This window comes from Chroicocephalus ridibundus, chromosome 5 (genome assembly GCF_963924245.1).
Source record: "Chroicocephalus ridibundus chromosome 5, bChrRid1.1, whole genome shotgun sequence".
Classification (NCBI taxonomy): domain Eukaryota; kingdom Metazoa; phylum Chordata; class Aves; order Charadriiformes; family Laridae; genus Chroicocephalus; species Chroicocephalus ridibundus.
The window spans coordinates 27,250,554-27,271,566 of NC_086288.1; the positions used below are offsets into that span (position 1 = coordinate 27,250,554).

The following is a 21,013-nucleotide window of genomic DNA, read 5'->3' on the forward strand; positions in this document are numbered from 1 at the left end:
GTTACAACCATTAATATGGTGGAGAGTCAAGCTTTTTCCTGAATACAGGCACAAAGCATCAAGGAAATACAATCAGTTATTTGCTCCGCATGCTAATGACACTGCGGGTTCAGCTTTTGCATACAGCCATCAGTCTATTAGCTTCCAACCCCTTGGCAAGAACTTGTATTACTGTTTCAAGCCGTGCAGGTAGAAAGAGCACGCCATCTGAAATACAGGACCATCTCACCCCTTGATGCTATATTTCTTGCATGATGATCCAGGGGGCGGAATAGAAGTGCTTCACTGCTCTGACCAGGTGGACTTGTATTTAGCTGCTTATCTTCACAGGATGGGAAGGAGGCATAATAAAAATGACCAGATCGTTGTAATATACATTACTTCATCATTAAAAATAAATAAATAAATAAAGTGCTGACAAGAACTGCATTACAAAAAGAGAAAGTAGCAAACTTTTGCATCATGTTCCTGGAACAAACAGGATAAGAGGACAGTAAGTTACAGAAAAACTGCCTTACATTCTTTGCTTAAAAGCAGCCTTTTGCAGCCACACAAAGTTACCCTGCATTTCAACAATTCATATTTGTCTGTGAACATAGATCTTACTGAAGCGCAAATATCAACTTTCTGATGAACACATTTTGAAAGAAGTATTAGTTCTGTTATTATCACTATAAATTAGAGAGCTGGCACAGGGTATTTTCTTTCAAGTTGCTCAGCTTTTTTCTTAACTGGTTACAGCTGTGAACCTGGGATCAAAAAGCTAGAAGGCAAACACTGAAGCCGCTCAGGAGATTTGAATGCTGTGGGGAGAGCACGTGGTTAGCTCTTGCAAAGTCACTGCGATTTAGTTGCTGAATGTCACAACATAATAAAAGAGATGGTTATCTGCTCATCTTAACTTCTAAGTGACCTAAAACGTGGTCTAGATTGCCACTGGATTGCCACTGGCATTGCCAGCACCGCTGGAAAAAGACAAGCATCCAGGCATTATCAAACAGTTGAGGTTCAACAGTTTTGCTGTGAGGCTCAGTTCTTCTCTTGGATCAGTCCCTGGAATATGGCTTGATCCACAAGTATGAGATGTAAAGCCTGTTTATCAGCCCTCGTACCCAAAGAATGCCTTCCACTAAGAACCTAAGCATATTTTACAGTCCAGCACCATTCACACATACTGGAAAGACATCCATCTCTGCAGAGGAACTCCAACATTTCTTTTGCCCGCTGTCCTGGTTTGAGGTAAAACAGAACCAATTTTCTTTTCAGTAATTTTACTTTTCAGTTAAGCCTCCTTTAACTCTGAAATTAATGGCATATTCTGCAGACACTGTCTGCTACCACAGTGATAAGGCCTGATGTTTATGGTTAATGCCAAGGGATGCTATGCAGAGAGGCTCTTGCTTAGACTTAACTGCTATAACAACCAAGGTCAGCTAACTTTGTTGTGTGCCACGTTGGAAGGTTGGAAGCAGAAGAGTGTAGAGGGGTCCCACCTGCAGGGAGGAGCGGACAGGACAGGTGACCCAAAACTGACCAACTGGGTATTCCATCCCATCTGCCCCACGCTCAGTATAAAGTTGAGGGATCAAAGGGGTCAGACCCTTCTTCAATGGCCAGTGTGTGAGGAGGACTCTGTCTGTTTGTCTGCCTTTGATCTCAATCTGTGCGTTTCCAAATTCAGATCCAGAATCCGGTACCCATCTGCCGCTGGGAGTCTGGACTTCCCCAGTGCCTGGCGGTGACATTATCATCATCCTGGAAGCTTGATACAGGTTTTATATATTGTATATATTTCATTATTTTCTTATCTTTTCTTCTTATTTTATTATTAATATTTCATTAAAATAGTTGCCTTTCTTTTTCAATCCATAAGTCTCTCTCCCTTTTATTCTTCTCTCTCGGGAGAGAAGTTAGAGAGAGCGTCTGTTATTCATTTTAGTGGCCAGCCCAGCCCAAACCACAACACCAACACCATTACTTTCTGTTATCACCAACTGTTATTCTAGAACAGAAAGAAGAAAGATGGCCCATGGACTGAACAGGACAGGTGCTACATTAAGGTATAATAACATAGGTCACAGTTATCCTATGCAATTTGCATTTTCCTCCTGGCAAAAGCAGACTCTGCATCCACTATGGACATTCAGGTCTCATCCTAACAGGGAATCAGCACACGGCAAGAACGTGTATCCCAACCCCAGGAACAGCTCAAAGCTCTCACCATAGAATAGAATAGATACAGGCTGTAGTCCCCTGAAACAAGGTACATTTGGGACACCGCTGTCAGCAGGCATCTCAGAAACCTCATGCACATCTGCCATGGCAACTTTGTCACCAATACTGTGCAAGAATATTTGATCAATACTGCCTAAAAGGCTTCCTTTAGTCATTTATCACCGCATTTTTCCCTTCCTTAGCATTTAGTGGAAAGTGAATGGTTTAGTTCAAGACTGAAGCCTCCAGCAATTTGCACAGCATTCTGTGATATTGTTAAAGTAATTAGCACGTATATAAAAACTGTTACATATACATATAACAACTCTTAGTTCACTGCACAGTTTTCAACGAAAGTTCCAGACTGACCAAAACAGAATAATAATGTAGAATAATAAAATCATAACAACCCAGAGTAAAGGGGAAAAGGAGACAGGATACTTTGAAAGATAACAGAATAAATGAGACTTAAATCAAAACCAAAAAATACAACATTCGTGTCCATATCTGCTCAAGAAGGTTTAGTAAATCTGGAAATAAGCATTTATCTATTTTTAAAGGAAATAATTCAATCTAAAATCAACATGTCAAAAGAAGGTTAGCAAACATCAGTGTACATTTTTGAACAACATATTTCTAAATGTCACACTTTTCTACCACACTTCCTCAGCACTCTCACAAAATGCATGAACTTTTTCTGTAGGCTTAGACAACTGGAAAAGGGAAGTTCTTATTGAGATATCTTTGTACATGAACATGTCCTAGGCATCAAAATATAATAAATCATGCATCACAACTCTATTTATACTCTATGATCTTTATACCATTACATGTTTTGGAGATCAACTTTTAGCAAAAAAACCACAGTGAAACTATATTGATAATTTAGCAAGAGAACACTTCATCTTTCCAACTCTTAAGTACACAGTACAGTTTATTGCTATCTAGCTAGTTCACGATTAGAAACACGAAAATGAGAATGCATAGAATAAATTGTTTTTAATTAAACAAATACTATTTCACTATCCAAACCTGAAAATTGTGACTTTATGAAATAACAATTGCTACCATAAGATTTAAATAATTTGATTCCGATTCAGGAGAGCATGTAAATACACACTACCTTAATCTCATCGATTTCATCTAAATGAGAGCAATTTTTTACCCTGCGTTATCCCACTGCAGATGCCATTCCCTCTACAGATGTCAGTCCCAGTATCATAATAGCTACACCAGCAACAGACCTAATATATGAGTTCATTACCCTATAACTTCAGGCGACACACACAGCATTTGGGGGAGAGGGATCAACAATACTTCTGTGATTTCAATAAGAAATTCTCTTCCTTGGACTTCACTTTCTTACCTTGGTTGCAGGTTTTTCCAGTGTATCCCGGGTGGCACTTACACTTGTTTGGCCCAACGCATTCACCATGTTTGCATCCTGGCTGGCATATAGCTGCAAATAGAGGAATATTCATTATTCTTCCACCCCAGTCAAGGCTGACAGCACTTCACTTTGAAACAAATGGCAACGACCTAACAAATAGTACCTTTTATGCTCCTCAGTTCAGCATCATTATGTGCTTCAAATACCACTGTTCAAACATCAGGTGCACTTTCAAAAATAACCACCACCCCAATACACATGGGAAGAGTGAGATACTCGTTAGTAGTCTGCTTTTGTACAACACTACATTGTGCTGTTTCTGGGATATTAGACTCTCTTAATACCTAATCAGCAAGCAGGCATCATGCCTTCACTCGCTCTCTCTCTATGTATATACTATGATTCGTGCCATTATTTTTGGTAAAACCAGAACATGCTCCCGCAATGCAGAAAATGCGTTCATCGATGTCCTAGGTGACACACAAACAAAGCCATAGTTCAGTCACCGATAGGCAGTAGCACAGATCCCAGCATTCACCATTTTCCTCTATAACCATAAGGAAACACTCTTTACACCCACTATTAAGCAATGTTTTGCCTGAATCTCTCCCTTTCAGCTGTTTGGATTCTGGCATGGGAATTACTTTTATTTTTTTTCTTTTGGAGGAAAAAGGGAGTGGGTAAAAGCAAAAACAACACTGTAATATGCTGCCTTATCACTGCACCCATCCAAGTCACTTTGACTAGGAACATTTCAAGCATTTACTACCCAACCTGCTGTACAGATATAGTCTCAAAATGTGAAGTTATGGTCTAGTCTGCTTCCAGAGTCAAATTTGCCAGGTAATTTCTAATTCCCCAAATGGAGCATAAACACCAGACCCCAAGAAATAATAATTGGGAAGCCATTTTTTGGTACCTCTCTCAATATAACACAAAAAAAATTTCATAAAACAAACTTCTAAAACTTCAATAATAAAACAAGCGTTGCTTTTGAAGAAATATATGAATTCATGCACAAATGTATTTCTACTGATGTAGGATTAGCTAACAGGAATATTTTCAGAGTGCAATGAGTCCTGCATAACTCTGGAAACAATTTTACAGCTGAAAATTTTAAACAACATTTCAAAGTCTTTTTCATTAGAAATGTCTTTCTATTACTAAACATACTTTTTCAACATACTGGAAAACTAAAGTATTTACTATGCTTTAAAATGCTGTTTATCATTATATGACAAAACGCAGATGCAAAATTATGGTGAGCTTACTGTTTAAGCAATATGGACACAAATTTGACAGAAATTGAAGGGTGGCACAAACTGAATACCCTGTAATCAGGATTTACTATTTACCTTGGCTTTAAATTCATTTTCTAAACTAACAGTATCATTTGGAATTTGCAAAGTAACTAACTAGATCCAGATGTAATATTAATTAATCTGACAACACGCTGTATCATAAAACTGGATGTATTAAGGATTTAATTTAACAGAAGTCTGTCAGAAGGCACTCAAAAACATAGCTTGCATTCTAGCCAAGCTGTTCAACGGGGTTGAATAAAAAAAAAATTAAAACAGAAACAAGAGATTCGTTTTGGTTGTGGAAAAAATATGCAAATACATCTCTGATGTTCTAAAATTTTTTCCATAAGATTCCAAACATCCAGAATCAGCAATTCCCACAAATGCATCCACAGAAGCAACTGTTAGCCTAGAGGGAGTTTGCTCCAGTTTTAGGACTGCATTTGCCCTTTATTATCAGGGCATTTTTTCATTTAAACATTATATATATGGCCCAGGATATTGCCTCAGAACTTAAAACCTTATTCTAAAACTACAGCACTACTCTTGACGCGTCTCCCTGACACGATGATGCAGTCTCTTTCCAAAAACTGTCATAAGGAATATCTTAAAAAGCTACAGAGAGGGATGTTTCTAGTTAACGCAAGATTTTTGTTTTGTTTTGGTTTGGTTTTTTTTGCAATAAACACTGTCCAGAAACGAAGAAATAGGATTCAGATTCGGAAATGCCTCTCAATTAAAGCATTGAGAAAATGGATGCTTAGACTACTAAAAGGTATGTTTCAAAAAGAATGCCCAAACTTCTAGAACGTTGCACTTGGAAACAATTACTGCTTTTTTAATCATTATGGTCATAAGCAGAAAAAAAGACCATCTTTGTGTAAGAGCCCATTTAGACACTGAGGCTCCTATCTTCCTGACATCATAGACCCAAGCCTAATTAGAGGTGATGGTGGCAAAACGAAGACTGTGAAAATCAACTTCATGATTTTGAAGTCACTGGGGAAAAGAAAAAGATGCTATCTAAACTACAGCAGAGAAACAGAAATGACTATAAATACGTTTTTGAAAGCTTTCATGAAATTTCAACTGCACTTCAGTGAAAATCCCTATTGTGGAATAGGATACAATTAGGTAATAATTACTCTTTAAAAAACACAAAGTGCCATGGAATCAGCTTGGTGTGAAGTGTTAGTGTTCAGTAGCTGAACCTGTGGAAACTTTAGTTTAGCTGACTTCATTAAAAATCTCGGATCTTCCTTCAATTGCATAGATTGTAAATTAGCAGCAGCTCAGAGGAAAAAAGATCTCCTACTTGAAGATGAAAAGCCTTATAAAATTCAGTAATGAAATAAATAAGATTTTAATCTCATTTAGAAATGAAAATGTTTCTCTAATTCAGAAGGTCAAATATGTTTGTATTAGGAATCAGATATTTTGCATAACTCTGTTAACCAAGTAGGTCAGACATTGTACTAGAACAAAAACTCTGTATTAGCATTGGTTTAAAACAAGTAATATATAACTGTCTACAGATACAAAACATGTAACATAGGGCTTGTTATTAAATCAAGCAATCGGATCTATGGGATCTTCAAGAGATCATCTAGCCCAATACATGTCAACAAACTTAGCTCCATGCTATGCAGTATTTAATGTCTTGTATGACATACAGGTGGGAAACTCCTGGTCTACATCTACCTCCTAGTCTCAAGACACAATTAAGAAATGCACTTAAATCTCGTGACAGATCTCTCTCTTCTGTTTTTAAAAATCTTAGTTAAAGGAGATCTCAGGCCCTCAGCTGTCTACAGCTCAAGAATCTCTATTACCACACGGAAAGTTTCCTAATGATTAGCAAACCACTATCCATAAAGCCACAGTCATCATAAAATGCTTTTTTTGCACATTAAACAGGTATTTGGAAACCTATGTTTGTTGCCAAACCCTGTACTTGAAGAAATCCTGTTTATTAGAGTACATTCTATGCACTTTGGCTACTTCAGTATTATGCATCTTATTTATACACAGCTGCAGAAATTCAATACAATGTTATAATCGAAGAATTTATATACACAAGAGAAAGGCGCTTTGCAGTGAGCTTAGCAACATCTGTAGCTCAGCCAACACCACAGATATACATCCCACAGCATCTCCTATCAGGAATCAAGCCACCCTCACCAAGCAATTTGTATATCCTCCCACTGCTGTGAGCGGGGCTTCGCATGGTGCTCAGGACTTAAGAAGCAGAGGGCGTTCAGCCAAGTCTGCCCACCGGGTTGGGGCTCCACAGGCAACATCTACGTGCCCTTCCCACTGGCCTCTACTGGAGTCCTCAGTCCCAGAGAGGCCGGATAGCTCAGGCTCTGCCATCTGCAGCCTGCAAATACTCCCTTCTCCAAAGGAGGAACTGCCCCTGCACAGCAGCAGAGATGCACTCCCTGACTCCCAAAGGGTTGAACACGGTCAACAATGAGATCCAGGTATAAAAATAAGCTTGAGCCTGATTTTCAGCACTTCTTTCAATAGCAGGCAAATATTTCAGCTGTTTAGTATGAGTCTAGGCATACACTATGTGTGCCGATGAATTTTCCACTCCACTTACTTTCTTGCAAAATTTAGGATAGGATAGGGTAGGGTAGGATAGGGTAGGGTAGGGTAGGGTAGGATATTTCAGTTGCTCTGCTCACACACAAACACGTGGCATTTATCCATTTTTTTTTAAACACAATTAGACTCGTAAGTAGTGGGGAAAACAATCTCCCAACTAATACTTGTTGCATCTTGACAAAAAAAAATTTCCCCACAACCGACCCCAACAACCAACAGACTATCATTTCCCTCTGGTCATTTCACATTTACAATGACCGAAGTAAGCCATGTCCATGGACTTCAGTCTGCTACGTAACACTCATTTTCCTACTACGCAAGAAGGAAATGTAGACAGCGGCCTTTTACTTGGCCATAAATCTAACAGAGTACCTATTTTAAAGGTTGGCAAGAAGTACCTTTTCCTCCAAAATAAGATGATAAATACCACATTTTAAGTCTCACTTAAACTTCAGGCCAAATTAAACTTCCTGTAAAAATAACACAAGGAATTGAAACATGAATGAGTGGTTTGGGTTTAAGGTTGGTGGTTTTTTTCAAGTGTGGGAGGGAGGGAGAAAGAATTTCTAGTGAAATGCACGTGCTACTACTAGGTGCTATGCTTGTGTAAAAGCCAGAAACCACCAAACTTCCCAGCCACGACTAGCTGCTGGTGATGTCTGAGCATGACTCTATCATTCTGAATTATTATTTTTTAATTGTTGCATAAATACAATAAATAAAAAGCACATTCAATCAATTCATTATGGGTCTATAACGCTGGGGTTTTAAAATTTGATCTGTATTTTCTCCCTGCACACAGCTCCCTCAAAACTGCTTTGGAAGTCCCCCTCAGGTTTTGTCAGTCCCTCTGCACTAAGCTGCCCATATTTTAAGGGCAACGGTTGGCTCCCACATGCTGTTCCCTCTATTTCTTCTCATCTAGAATTTTAACGTTAATGATTTATTTTCTTGATTACCTAACACTGTTTGGTGGAGTCATAACCAGTCAGTTGCACTGCTTGATCCCTACCTGCCTAACTCCTGCTCTTTACTTGTGGCCAACAATGGAAATCGCTGAACTTTCTTAGTGGAGTATCTCTACCAATTCAACCCTTCTTTGGTTTTCCAGTGCTCCTAGCTAAGTTTTTCATCAAAACAGCCTTGAGTATAATTCTGTGTATAATTCTTACATTCTTTTTCTCTGCTTTATCTCTTAATTTCTGTTCCTTAATAATTATTTCTTATTCCTTGCATTTTCTTTCTTGCACAATGCCCTTAAGAGGGTTTCATGACAGAAGTTGCCCTCAAATTCTTTTATTGCTTTTAATTGCTTTAAATGCTTTTCTGCATCCCTCCACTCAAATGTGCCTCAAAATGCCAGACTGCAGATGTCCAAACTGTCCTTGAACTTCTATTTTCACCTCTCTGAAGTCTAAAAATATGCATAAGAATACCTGCATCTAAACCAAACTATGCTGACCACCTGCCTGAATGGCCTTGCTTCTGCCCTCTCTTCTCAAGTAACATTTATTTTGACTCTAAATCCCAGCTCCTTAAAATTCAGTTTGCTCAAACACAGGAAGTAATTTTCGCATCAGCCCAGAGATGATTACATACTATTCAGCCTCACAAACCTTTATTGGATCCTCTTATCCTGCTGAATGCACAACAGGCTTCCAATCTTAAGATAGCTACTTGCATTCCCCCAGTGCCGACTTTATACCAAGACTTGTATATTGGTGAAACAAGCTTTCCTCTATGCCTCCTCCTCCACCTGAATCTGGCTCCCTTTTTCCTGTGATGCTAACAGACCACAACCTCAAGTTCTACACTTCTCTTCCTCAGAGCCAGCTTCAGCTCACGTCTGTCTACTTCTGTTTACTTTTTGCAATTCTTTACAAATTATGCAATTGCATAAACACACGCTCAGGAAAACAGATCTGCCTTATTCACAGTAATTTCGGTCTAGGATCCCAAAGATATGAGCTAACTTGTACAATAAATCACTGCAGCTCTTTCAGAGCTATATATTTCTTTTTTGTTCAACTACATACAAATGCAGGAGAATGCATAAAGCTTAAGCTGCCACACAGTTACCAGCAGGTGGTAAAAACATGTCATACCCATAGTTCACATTACAGAATTACTTCTGAAAAAATAACTTTGCTTCCCAAACAAGTGTACTAGCCGTCACAACATATATCTCTGCAGAGCTTAATAAACCTGACTAGGGCAACTAGGGTATTAATTTTCAGATAATTTCATATGCAAAACATTCCTTACTCTATTTTTTGAGAGATAATAAATGTCCTTGGCCAGATTCTGTAACTAGAGACTGATAATATCATCAGATAAAATGGTAGTATCTAATGCCTGAATACTTTTTCACAAATTACTTGCACTTATTTGAAACATTCACGATAACAAATGTTGTCAAAATGCATGCTTAAGCTTCCATCTAAAACATACAGTTCCATTAAGTAAGCAGCTCCTAATTTTTCATGCACAACTATTTGCCTGGGTAAATCAGTTACTCAGTTTGCACATATGATCCCAACAACAGCACATTAATATGACAAACGGCAACCAGTGAGGGCTATTCATCGCACTGAATTCTTTGCTTGCCTACGCTGCCAAATGTGTTTCTAAACTGCGTACACAAATCCAGACCCTGGTTCATTAATGCCTTGCTATTCAGAACAGCACTTAAAAGCACGTGTAACTTTAGCATGGGTAACGCTGAAATCAATAGGATTTAATGAAGTCAGTGAAAGTTAAACTAATGGTCATGCACTTAAATAGTCTTTTTAAATACCAGTGAAAATTTGATCTAACACAATGCAAAATTAGAAAAGCAAGAAATATTTCGTGCTTTGTCAATCTTTTCATGTTTGCATTTCAAATGGCTCATGATAATTGCTTAAAGAATGGTGCTCTATCATCTCAAATGGCTGTTACCTGAACCTTTCTGTGCATCTACTGAATTCCAGGAGGCAGAAGGAGGCTAGCATATGACTGTCTCCATGTGTGGTGGCAGAAAACAAACGGGGCCTTATTGCTATTTTATTTATTAGAATATAACACCCACTGGCTTCAGCAGAGTGACTTCTGTATCACAGTAACAAAGCTGATCAGACGAACAGCTGATTACTTTGTTCCCCTTTCTAAAGACTGGTACTTGGGTACTAATGCGAACTAGTGCTGATTTCATTTCGCTCTAACATGCCAGACTGTATGCTGCTGGGGAGCAGGGGCAGTTAAGTTTCCCTGTTGTAGGAATGACAACTTGTAGTGGAGGTGCAACGCAGGCAACAGGGGGCAATAAGTGCTTCAGCCATCCCAAACTAACCTCCCACTGCACATGATTCAATACCACGAAAGCAAACCAGGCCTCTTAAGTCTGACAGCTTGTAAGTATGATGCTGCGAGTATAAACAATTGGCAGGAAGAAAAAAATATTGCCTGGGGCTTGAGGGTAAAATAAAGAAAAAGAGTGAAAAGGGAAAAGTGCAATAGTCTAGAAAGTAAGTATCTCATTGGATAGGTGACTTGGATAAAACAGGCCTGTTAATTTCCTCCCCCCCTCATCTTCCCCAAATCAAATGTTTAAAAAAGGAAAAAAATTAAAAAACATCTACATCTTCTTGTCACGTATTATAGTTTTCTGTAAACTTTTGACTTAGAGGCTGTAACTCCAAGTCATAACCTTGCCAAAATTATTTCAAGAAATATGTTCAGCTAACCTTTGGGCTGGCACCTTAGGCTGGCTATTCTTTGCCTTAAGACGTAGAAAGCTGCAAAACAAATGTCCAAAAAAAGAAATTCCAGCTTTTTTTTTCTGTAAGGAGGATGGACTTGGCTGGGGTTTTTATCAACTTGTTACATTCCTGGAGACTTACACACATTCAACATTCAGAGCTTTTCTGAAATAAAAAAAATTCTAGTACACATTTAAAAATGGAAATACCTTACATCAGTATTTAATTATGAGATTTAACAAACACATTCTGATACATAACAATAATTAAATATAATGACGTGATGCTATTCTTATTCAATCAACTAAGGAGCTACACTTTGTCATGTTTCATATGGTACATAGTTGTAAAAATTCTCATGTTTCATGGTTTAGGTTCAATGTTTCCATCAACAGAACATAAATGCTTTTCTTAAAGAGACAGTATCCTTTCATTTAAATATAGGTATATATTTTTAATGCTGCATCTCCACAGAGCAAACATAAAGGGTTAGCATCTGGATGCTAATTTGAGAGTAATTAAAATTACACCCATTTATAAGAATCTGAACATCTGCAAGCAATAAACATGCTGGCATATAAATTTACTGCTCATTTTTATAATGTTTAAATTTTGAATGTCATCCAAATTAAAACTAATGCTTATAGGCTTTTTCAGCTCTTACTACCATATGAAACTAGATATGCTACGAAAGTTAAATTAAGATGGAAACACAGATTTATGTTTTGGGCTTATTTTAAATCAATTTATTTGCCAATAAAATTAATGTTAGCAGCATAGCTTGTTAGGCTACATAGCCTTATTATAAAAGACTGGGATTTAAGCAACAGCAGCTCTTTGTATTTTAAGTAGTTTGTGACCAACACTTAAGGGTTTGCTATGATTGCAACTTATATTGGTTTAAATTAGTTTTAACCATATAGTCCCTTAGGATTTGCTATAGTGGATGGAGGCTCCCCAAGTTGTTGCTGGGCTTTGAGAGAAGCTCCAAATACAAGTATAATGCAGTTGTAAATTGTCAAATCATGTTACTGTTGAGATTTCCTTGGGAAAAACTGGACTGAAAATTTATTATTCTTTGTATGAAGTACATGAGGGATGCAGTGAGCAAGTGGGAAAGGATACTGTATCTTTAACATAGTAAAGTCACAACTGCTTTAAAAGCATAAAGCTTCCAAACTGAAAAAAAAAATGAATAAAAATAGCAAAACCTCATTTTTTCTTGCATAGCAGTATTGCAATTCTGTATAAAATGTCTTTTCTTTGAAAAGTACTACGGATGCACAAAAATATTAGTCATTTTATAAGAAGCAAACACGCTGCACGTTAATACTAATTAAACATTGCCAAAACAATGCATCAATATAGACTGGATTCTTGCAACCAAAAATTCAGTAACAAAACTCCTATCAACTTTAAGGAGGTTTCTGCTAGCAGGTCAGCCTCTTGAAAGACAGTACTTTCATGGCTCGTTATTGACAAAATCATGGTTTTATTTTTGTGCATCGTGGACTATACAGAATTGCCACTTCCACTGAAAGCATTGTTGCGTGCAAGAAACAGAAGTCCTAAGCAGCTCCCATTGATGTATGAGGTGATTTATATGGGTAAACTCCCATCGACATTATCGTTGTTATACAGAGTCTCCTTCCAGACATCAATGAGAGCACAGCCGCCTCCTCCCCCCCCTCGCATCTCTGGCAGTAGATTGCACAGTACAGATACAGTCTTTAAGCTCGTTAGGACAGAAGCAGCAGCACAGACAGTGTAAATTTCTTCACAACTGTTGTGAGAGGGCAGCAGCATGCACAGTTCCCAGCAAAGCATTTGGTTATGCCTGCATCTGCTATCTCAGCTTGTACAAGCTCCCCTATCTCTCTTGCAGGTCCCCCTTAAGAACCTCCTGAAACAGTATGTTTTCCACTAGGTTTGACTAAATCTAAATGCTAACCTGACATCCTTCAATTAACATTTCTTAATGATGCAATACTACGAGGGGGTGTAAACCAATGGCTTGACTTACACTTTTACTAACGGGCTGTTTTACGGTCTACCTTCTTGATTGCTCTCTCCTAAGCCAATTGTCATGGGTTTAGCATAAGGTGGTGGGAAACTAGTTTGCTGGCTTATTCTGGTTTTGCTTTCTAGGTAGAACACTGAAATCTCAGCACAGGGATATAACCAGATGGAGATAGAACAGATGGATGCTCTGAAAGAGCACGCTCATCTTCACAACCCCTTCTCAAGGCAGACTTTATAGACTTTGTTATTGTTTAAGGAGAATTCAACATTGAAAAGAGTGAAGTAATCAAATAACATCACTACTTGTAAAATCCATGTTTGGTGGGATTTTATTCCTGTTAAGCATCTACTGCTGGTCAAACTTTCTGTCCACCAGACAAAATCTCAGAGTACCCTCTGCTGACTCCACCAGTCATGCAGACTCATACCAACAGAGCCTGTGACAGTCGATCTGCATCCATGTTTAGAAGTTGCAGATCCAACCTTCTATTTTGTACATATGCGAACACAGCAAAAGGAACCGTTTTTGCAATTGCCTCTAGCAAAGGAGTTGTCCAAACTGTAATCCAGAATAAGAATTCAAGCTGGTTTATATTGTTTTTCTTAAAAAAATCTTGCTTAACGTTTTAAATCTATGTTAAAGTAGTAGCTCTTTCTACAGTTCTTGGGCGTTAAACTGAAGCTGGAATTTTGAAGCAAAAGGCAGCCTACATCTTTAGTGTACCTTGACTACATATAACTAGCATAAAGATCAATTACAAACAGACATGCAGCCAAGTACAAAGCAAGTGTATTTTGTTCATGAAAGACACACGCATGTGGAAACCATTTTTATAGCTTTTGAAAGAACTACGGAGATATTTGTAAGCCAGCTAAAAGCAAGGCACATAGACCATTAGTTCTAAGAATAACTTTCAGGGAACCAAGACAGATTAGTGGCAAAAACGTCCACAAGGAACTACTATTTTTCAAATAACCCCTAGCATGGCCTGTTGGAAACTGAAGGAAAGAACTTCCTCTTTCATTCTGGGTAATAAAAAGCATGACGCTACTTCTCATGTAAGTCTCTGCATGAAATGTGTGCATCTCTTATCCCATATTTTAGTTTTCTGATAGGCTAACCAGGTTCCCTAGCTCAGTATGTGAATATGTATCCACAGTTGATTTCTGTACACCGGATTACGAGCAAGGGTCAGTCAGCAGTGGTTCCAATGACTTCCCTGCTGCTCTGACCTAGCAGAGAAACTTGGACAACAAGGCCCAGATTATCCTTTCCTTGAGAAACACTCAGGAAGACAGCCATCCCTGCAGAATACTGTCACAGATATCTTATTACGGGGATGAGACAACAGGCTTGAGCAGGTCTCCTAGATCACAGTAGCTATAATACAGGAATGGACACAACTGTTTTCTATTCTGCAGTTCACATTTCCCATCCAGCTCAAAGAACTGAGCTCCACAGCTCTACCACTGCTGGAAATTCTCTTCCCCCAAGTATTTCAAACCATGAAAATTAATGCTGAATAACACATTTAAAAAAAAAGAAAAAAAAGTTGAATCAACTTCCCAAGGCAAATTTTTTCTTCTGGCACACAGAAAAGTGCGTTTGTGCAAGATATGTGTGATGATGCATGCCCCAACTTGGTTTTCCCTGTGTACTTTAAAACCCGTTTAATGGGTTCTGGGTTAGGACAACACACACAATACCACAGACGAATTGCCTTACAATGCAAAAAGAGTTATGAATTAAATATGTACTGTTAATACCTGCTCTTACCAAAAACATTCTGTCACAGGAAGTCAAAACACCCTACTCTGAAAGAAGAAATCCTGAAGAAACTCTTTCTAGCCTCACTTTTGCTCTGGGTTATAGTTTTGTTGTGTGCACAACAATAACACACAAAAATGCAAGAAAACAGCCCTATTTTTACACACATCTCATCAGGTACTTTATCAACATAGCGTTTTTCACAGAAGTAGGCTTCTGTGTGATTACTCCCACTACTACTTATTGAGGTGCAAGTAAATCCCCCAGGCTGGGCAACAACATAGGAATTTTGGACTAATTTCAACTAGGATATTTAACATCTGACTTTAAAGCACTGATGCTGTGAGTCCATCATTGTAAAGGGTCAGCTCTACTGATGATATAAACCTGGTTTATATACCAGATCAAAACCTCAGAAAGGCTACTTACTTACGTTGGTGATGGCATATATCCACTGTTCTAAATCTAGATTAGGTCGCTAAATAACTGTGGATGGATTTTCAATTTACAAGGACTTAGAAATGCCAATGAACTTATTTGAGTTACATTCAGACCCTTTGAAAATATGCCTATATTTGTATCAATCTCAAAATGGACCTAGTTGCCTAAACATAGATCTCGCTTTGGTGTTCACAACCTGCAAGGAAGAAGAAAAAAATCCAACCTGTTTCAAAGTGCTTAATTATTTCAGTTAGAGAGACACTTTCTAAGTGCATTTGCTGGAATTGGAAAGGGCATTTGGGAAGGCAATTTCATGTCACTGAAGACAGAATATTTCTACTAGCTGAGATGTTACAGCTGACACTGACAGGCTTTGGAAGCAAGTTTACAGACAGATCAGACCTGCATGCACTTCCTTACATGTACAAGTCTTGACAGGTGTAATTTATTAACTGGAGACAGAGGATGTTTTAAAGGAAGAGTGTAAATTAAAGGAGGGGCCTGATTTTCACTTCTTCCTACATGTTTATAAGGGTGAAAGAGACAGCGGAGTTATGCTGACTCGCGTTACTAAGCAGCAGTAAGCACAATTACGTCCTACGTGCACTCCTTTGTCAGTCAAAGGGACATAAAAGGAATTACTCCACATTCACAAAAGCAAGTTTAGCTAACACAGTTCAGTTTCCATTTGCAACTGTATGGATGGGTTATGGATGGAAGATCAGGAGCACTGAGTTACCAAGGCTTAATCAGTTACCACTTGTCAGCTGTGCCACTATCCTACTTTGTTAGGGCTGACATATACAGGCTTAAACCTCTGCCACGAATAAACCATTACCTTAAAACCCACAGTTGGTTTAAACTAACACTTTTTTTTCTCAGTAGCCATGGGCAGAAGGCATGACCACGTGTGTTTGGTGGAGCAGCTCAGCTGGACAGCAGAAAATTTATCCAGGTATGTTAGTGATCGCTTGCCCATGGCTCATCGTGATTCAGAGGTCTCCGTAAAATGGGACAACCCTGTCACGTATCAGAGCCTAGATTCTTGCTACGCTCTGGCTCCAGCATGGCTCTTGCCTGACATTTGTTGTCAGAACGATAAATTCAGAGGTGACAGTGCCTACATAGTAAACTATGCATGAGTAAACAGGTGAGAGTCCAAAGGTGCTGTAGCACTTGCAGGCATGCCAAGGATGGCTCAAACGAGTTTGAGAAAAGCAGTTCAAGCTCACTAATAAAGAGCTCAGCATTACTGCCTGAATATTTACAGCTTCTTTTTTGGACTCATTTGTTAATTGGGTCTCACTACTAGTTTTTAAGCCTGACTCTTTGGCTTTGTGCAAATACAATTTATTCTCGAAACGGCAAAGAAAACATGCATCTAGTAAAGAAAGTCTGAGATGTATTTATGCCACTCATTTCAGAGACAGGACTAAGAAGCTTGCCTTTCTCCATAGAGAAAGTAGGAGAAATAATTGTGTACTTGGCTTTTGGAAATTTTTCAGTGATATCCCTTTGTATAGTAGAACACTAAAGTTTTCCTTTGAGGTCAGGAATGCTGCCTTCTGTGCCAGGTTAATCCTTCATACCAAATGCCACATTCTCAAGGTGGAGAGTTGACTACAGATTTTCTATTTGGCTGCGAGCAAGATTCACTTTCATTTACTGTAATCTCCCGCTCTGTGATATGCCTGGAATTTTCACCACCCACAACTGGGGCAGATTTTCTTGCTTTATTTTTCTAAGAGTTTGGCTCGATTTAAAAACTAGAAGGAGCTGTTAAGTTTTTAACAAGGTCTTCACCCAAATGTCTGAGACTCTTCTGAAGCAGCAATAGAAAAATTATCAGTACCCAGTGTGGGAAAAAAATGCGTTTAGACACTTAAGTGATAACTATACTTTCGAAAGTCTTGTCCCAACTACTGGAGATGACCACATAAAATGTATCTGTGCACTTCTTGGAAATGTGCATGGGGAACAAATCTGTGAATAATGGACTAAAATGCACTGAAATGAGGTTTGAATTCACCTAGCTTTAGCCTTAAAAAAAGAGCACTTAGGGTAATTGAAAAAGTTGGCACTACAAATGACCTTGTTGACAAAATTCAAACAGTAAAAAATAAAAAATACTTTCTGTGTATCATTACTTTTGTCTCATTTCCAATTTCAGTTATGAATCTTTTGCTAGTATCACTTTATGCTATTGCTGTCTCCCAAGATGATAAATATGCAACCCCAAATCAGACTTGGTAATAGCGAGAAATTAAAGGTCAAATATAACTGAAGTTGACTTACACCTAAACATGAGCTGCAATTTACAGTCACAACACAGGAGACAACTTGTCTAAGAAAAGGATCACAGTGAGACCCTTTTAGTGTTTTGGATTTTTTCAGGTTTGTTCTTTTTCTTTTTTTTTTTTTTAAACAATGTGAACTTTTGCTACTTGCCAGTTAAGCCTTTGTAGCCTCAAACATTGAAACACTCCATAATTTAAAAAAAAAAAAAAAAATGTGTTATGAAAGATGGACATATATTTTATCATCTCTGGAGTAGCCTCAATCAACCTACTCCACATTATCCTTCTTTCTCTACAAACATTCACCCCAGAGAAAGGACTACTTGTTACCAACTAGAGCCCTAAAAATCAAAATGATTCATGGTATGGCCCAAGGGATATCAACCTGAGAACTTTACATCAAAAAACAGTATCAAGGATGTTATGTTCCAGAAGTACTTTACATAGCTTTCTCGTCAGTCATCTTACATACCTATTAAACATTGTGGGCTTTTAACACACTTGGGAAGGAAGAAGCCAGTCTTGCTGTTTACAGATTTGAACAAAACCTTTGCTGAGAGTCGATAGCTGCATTGCCAATGCTATTTCTATCTTGTGCCTAATATTTGCCACCTACAGTCACTGCCCTGCAGACTAAGCAACTTAGAGTATTTAATACCTGTTTTACTTGAAAAATGGGTCGGCAGAAAATAATGTAGTTTGCAGACATTTGTATCAAAATTTAAAAAAAAAAAAAAAAAAAAAAAAGAGAGAACCAGTATTTATAGGTTCAATCCTGCAAAAACTTAGGGGATATCACTCATGTATGCACTGTTAAACACATGAGCAAGAGTTCCCAGTATCAAAAGCTGTAATTTTAACAAGCTAAAGTCTCTGTGACACTCCTAACAATTTTAACTTCTACACAGTGCTAGCTACCATGACAGAGTAACTTTTGAAGATGTAGTTAATGATGAAGACTTATCTACCTGGTTATCCTGCAATTATATCAAAGATTCTACATAGATGTGAGAATCTCGGAGATATTTCTCTTCACGTGTGACCCAGTAAAAGGATGCTGTCAGGTGTTTTTATACCCTTAGTATGGGGTTACTGAAAGAATGTTTGAACTTAATACCAACTGGAATGTTTTCACTGACTTTCTAAGTAAAATGTCAATAATTTGGGTGCAGTGCGTGTAACATGACACATTGTAGCGTTACGTCAGGCTATTAGACCAGAGCACGAAATGAAGCGGAAGCCAAACAGAAATTCCCAAATTCTCATTGCCCAAACTAAAGTTTACCTTACTTGATTGCAATAATTTTTAGTACTGTTAATAACAGACAAAATTTTAACCCAACAACATCCTTATAAGTAAGTCAGATCACACGTGCAAAAGCCTAAGCCCTGCGTTGTAAGAATATGTGTGAACATGTGAAAGATGTGACTAGGTGTGTACAAGCCTTTTCTACAAGTGACTAGAAGCCCCAGCAGCAATGATACTCACGTTGGCATTGTCCCCAGGACAATCGGGCCCAGCCCCAGCAGCAGTCAATTCTACTTCCAAACCGACACAGTCCTGGGGAGGAGACTATTTGTCTGGGCCACCTGAACAAGAGAATTCAAAAAAGTCTTGTGAAACGTTTTGGAAGTAGCTAAAATCATTCTAGATTAAAAAAAGACAAAGACCATCAAAAGCCTCTCCTGCATGGAGATATATATCCTTTTTTGTGAAACAGTAACTGGTCTAAGCTGAAGCTATGATATTTCTATCGTTAATACTGTGTTTAGTTCAGAAAATGTAAATGGCTATAGGCAAAGCGGAGAAAGGATAATCAGGGTAACTTTGTAAAGCCTGAAAAACTGTCATGCTTTGCAATGTGCTCACTGCTGCCACTCCCAGGCTGGTATTGAATCATTTCCGAAGTCTGAAACAGAATTTTTAACATGGAATAAACCACCACAGAATAAAGTTTCGGCGTTGGTTTGTTTCACAATATGTGGCCAAATTTTCTCACTGAAACATGAAAGGAAAAAAAAAATCCAAACAAAAGCTTCCTAAACTGTTAAGCAGAAATTAAATGCAAAAGGAGATCTGTAGTCTTCCCTTGTTCCAAGGAAAGGATACCACAGTCTCAAGCAATTACAAAGTATTGACGTAAATTATTAAATTTTTTTTAATGACAAGCTGAAATAAAGCGAATGCCGGATTTGAGCAAATCCTAAAAAGAAGCCTTTGGCGGGGACAGCGTGCGGGCTGATCTATTCGCAGGCGGAACGGCCGCGCCGGGCAGCAGCTCCTGGCAGCACCCGCCAGTCCCTCTCCCACCTGCCCCGCGGCCCCCGGCTGCACCTGACGGGGCCCGGCCCGGCCCGGCCCAGCAGCCACACGCTCCCGGGCCTTCGCTTCGTGTCAAAACTTGACTTGCAGTCTTCACCGTACGCTGTTTCAAGTGCCTCGAGGCGTCAATAAACTAATTTTAGTTTTAAAGCACGCGAAGTGCTTTGTCTTTAATTCTTGCAGGACGCAACCCTGCCAGAGCCATAAACTTTTTTATACCTTAGCCCGCGTTCAGGTTGCCGGCCGATGGGCGGCTCTCGCTTTGGCCGGGCCATGGGCGCGGGGGTCCGCGGCCGAGCGAGCCCGTCCTGGGGAACCCCGGGCCCCGCCGGCCCCCCGCAGGGACGGGTCTCTCGCCCCGCCGGCCCCCTCAGGCGGCCGGCCGTGCCCGCGGGCACCCCTTCTCGGCTTGAGGGGCGGGAGTCCCGCCGAGGGCTGCCGGCCGTCCCCGCCTCGCCGGGAGGCAGCCCCGGGGGCCGGCAAGGAGCCCCCCGCCGCCATTTCGCGCCCCGGGAGTCTGGTGGCAGTTAGGAGCCCCCCGCCCGCCTGGGGGAGAGCCCCGGCTCCCTCCGCTCTCCCCGCGGCGGCTCCGACTCGCCCGAGGAAACACCAACTTCCCCGCCCGGCCGCCCGCCGGCCCCGCGGGAGCCGGTGCCTACCTTCTGTCAAACTCCCCGGCCGCCCCCAGGGAGAGGCAGGACGCCAGGAGCAGCCGCAGCGAGAGCTCCATGGCCGGCAGGGTGGTCCGCCCAGGCGGCTCGGGCTGGGCAGCAGAGGCGCTCCCGCCCGCCTCGCTGCACGGCGGACCGCGGGGCAGAGGGGTCCGGCTGCCGCCGACACCGGCTGCGCTGCCACAGATCGGGCGGCGAGACCCTGCTCTCTCTCCGCCCGCCGCGCTGCCGGG

General features: G+C 39.9%; 1 protein-coding gene across 3 annotated transcripts in view; it reads right to left on the bottom strand.

Annotated features, from left to right (window-relative positions):
- NPNT (nephronectin) overlaps positions 1 to 21,013 on the bottom strand; it is a 54,371-nt gene extending 33,358 nt beyond the window's left edge. For 2 of the 3 annotated variants that reach the window (XM_063336873.1, XM_063336875.1), the window contains exons 1-4: positions 20,769 to 21,013; positions 19,276 to 19,376; positions 11,244 to 11,294; positions 3,581 to 3,673 (exon numbers count right to left, since the gene is read on the bottom strand). In XM_063336873.1, the coding sequence (XP_063192943.1) occupies positions 3,581 to 3,673; positions 11,244 to 11,294; positions 19,276 to 19,376; positions 20,769 to 20,839 (316 nt within the window). In that variant the 5' untranslated portion in view covers positions 20,840 to 21,013. The remainder of the gene's footprint in view (positions 1 to 3,580; positions 3,674 to 11,243; positions 11,295 to 19,275; positions 19,377 to 20,768) is intronic. The other variant, XM_063336874.1, reaches the window with a different exon arrangement.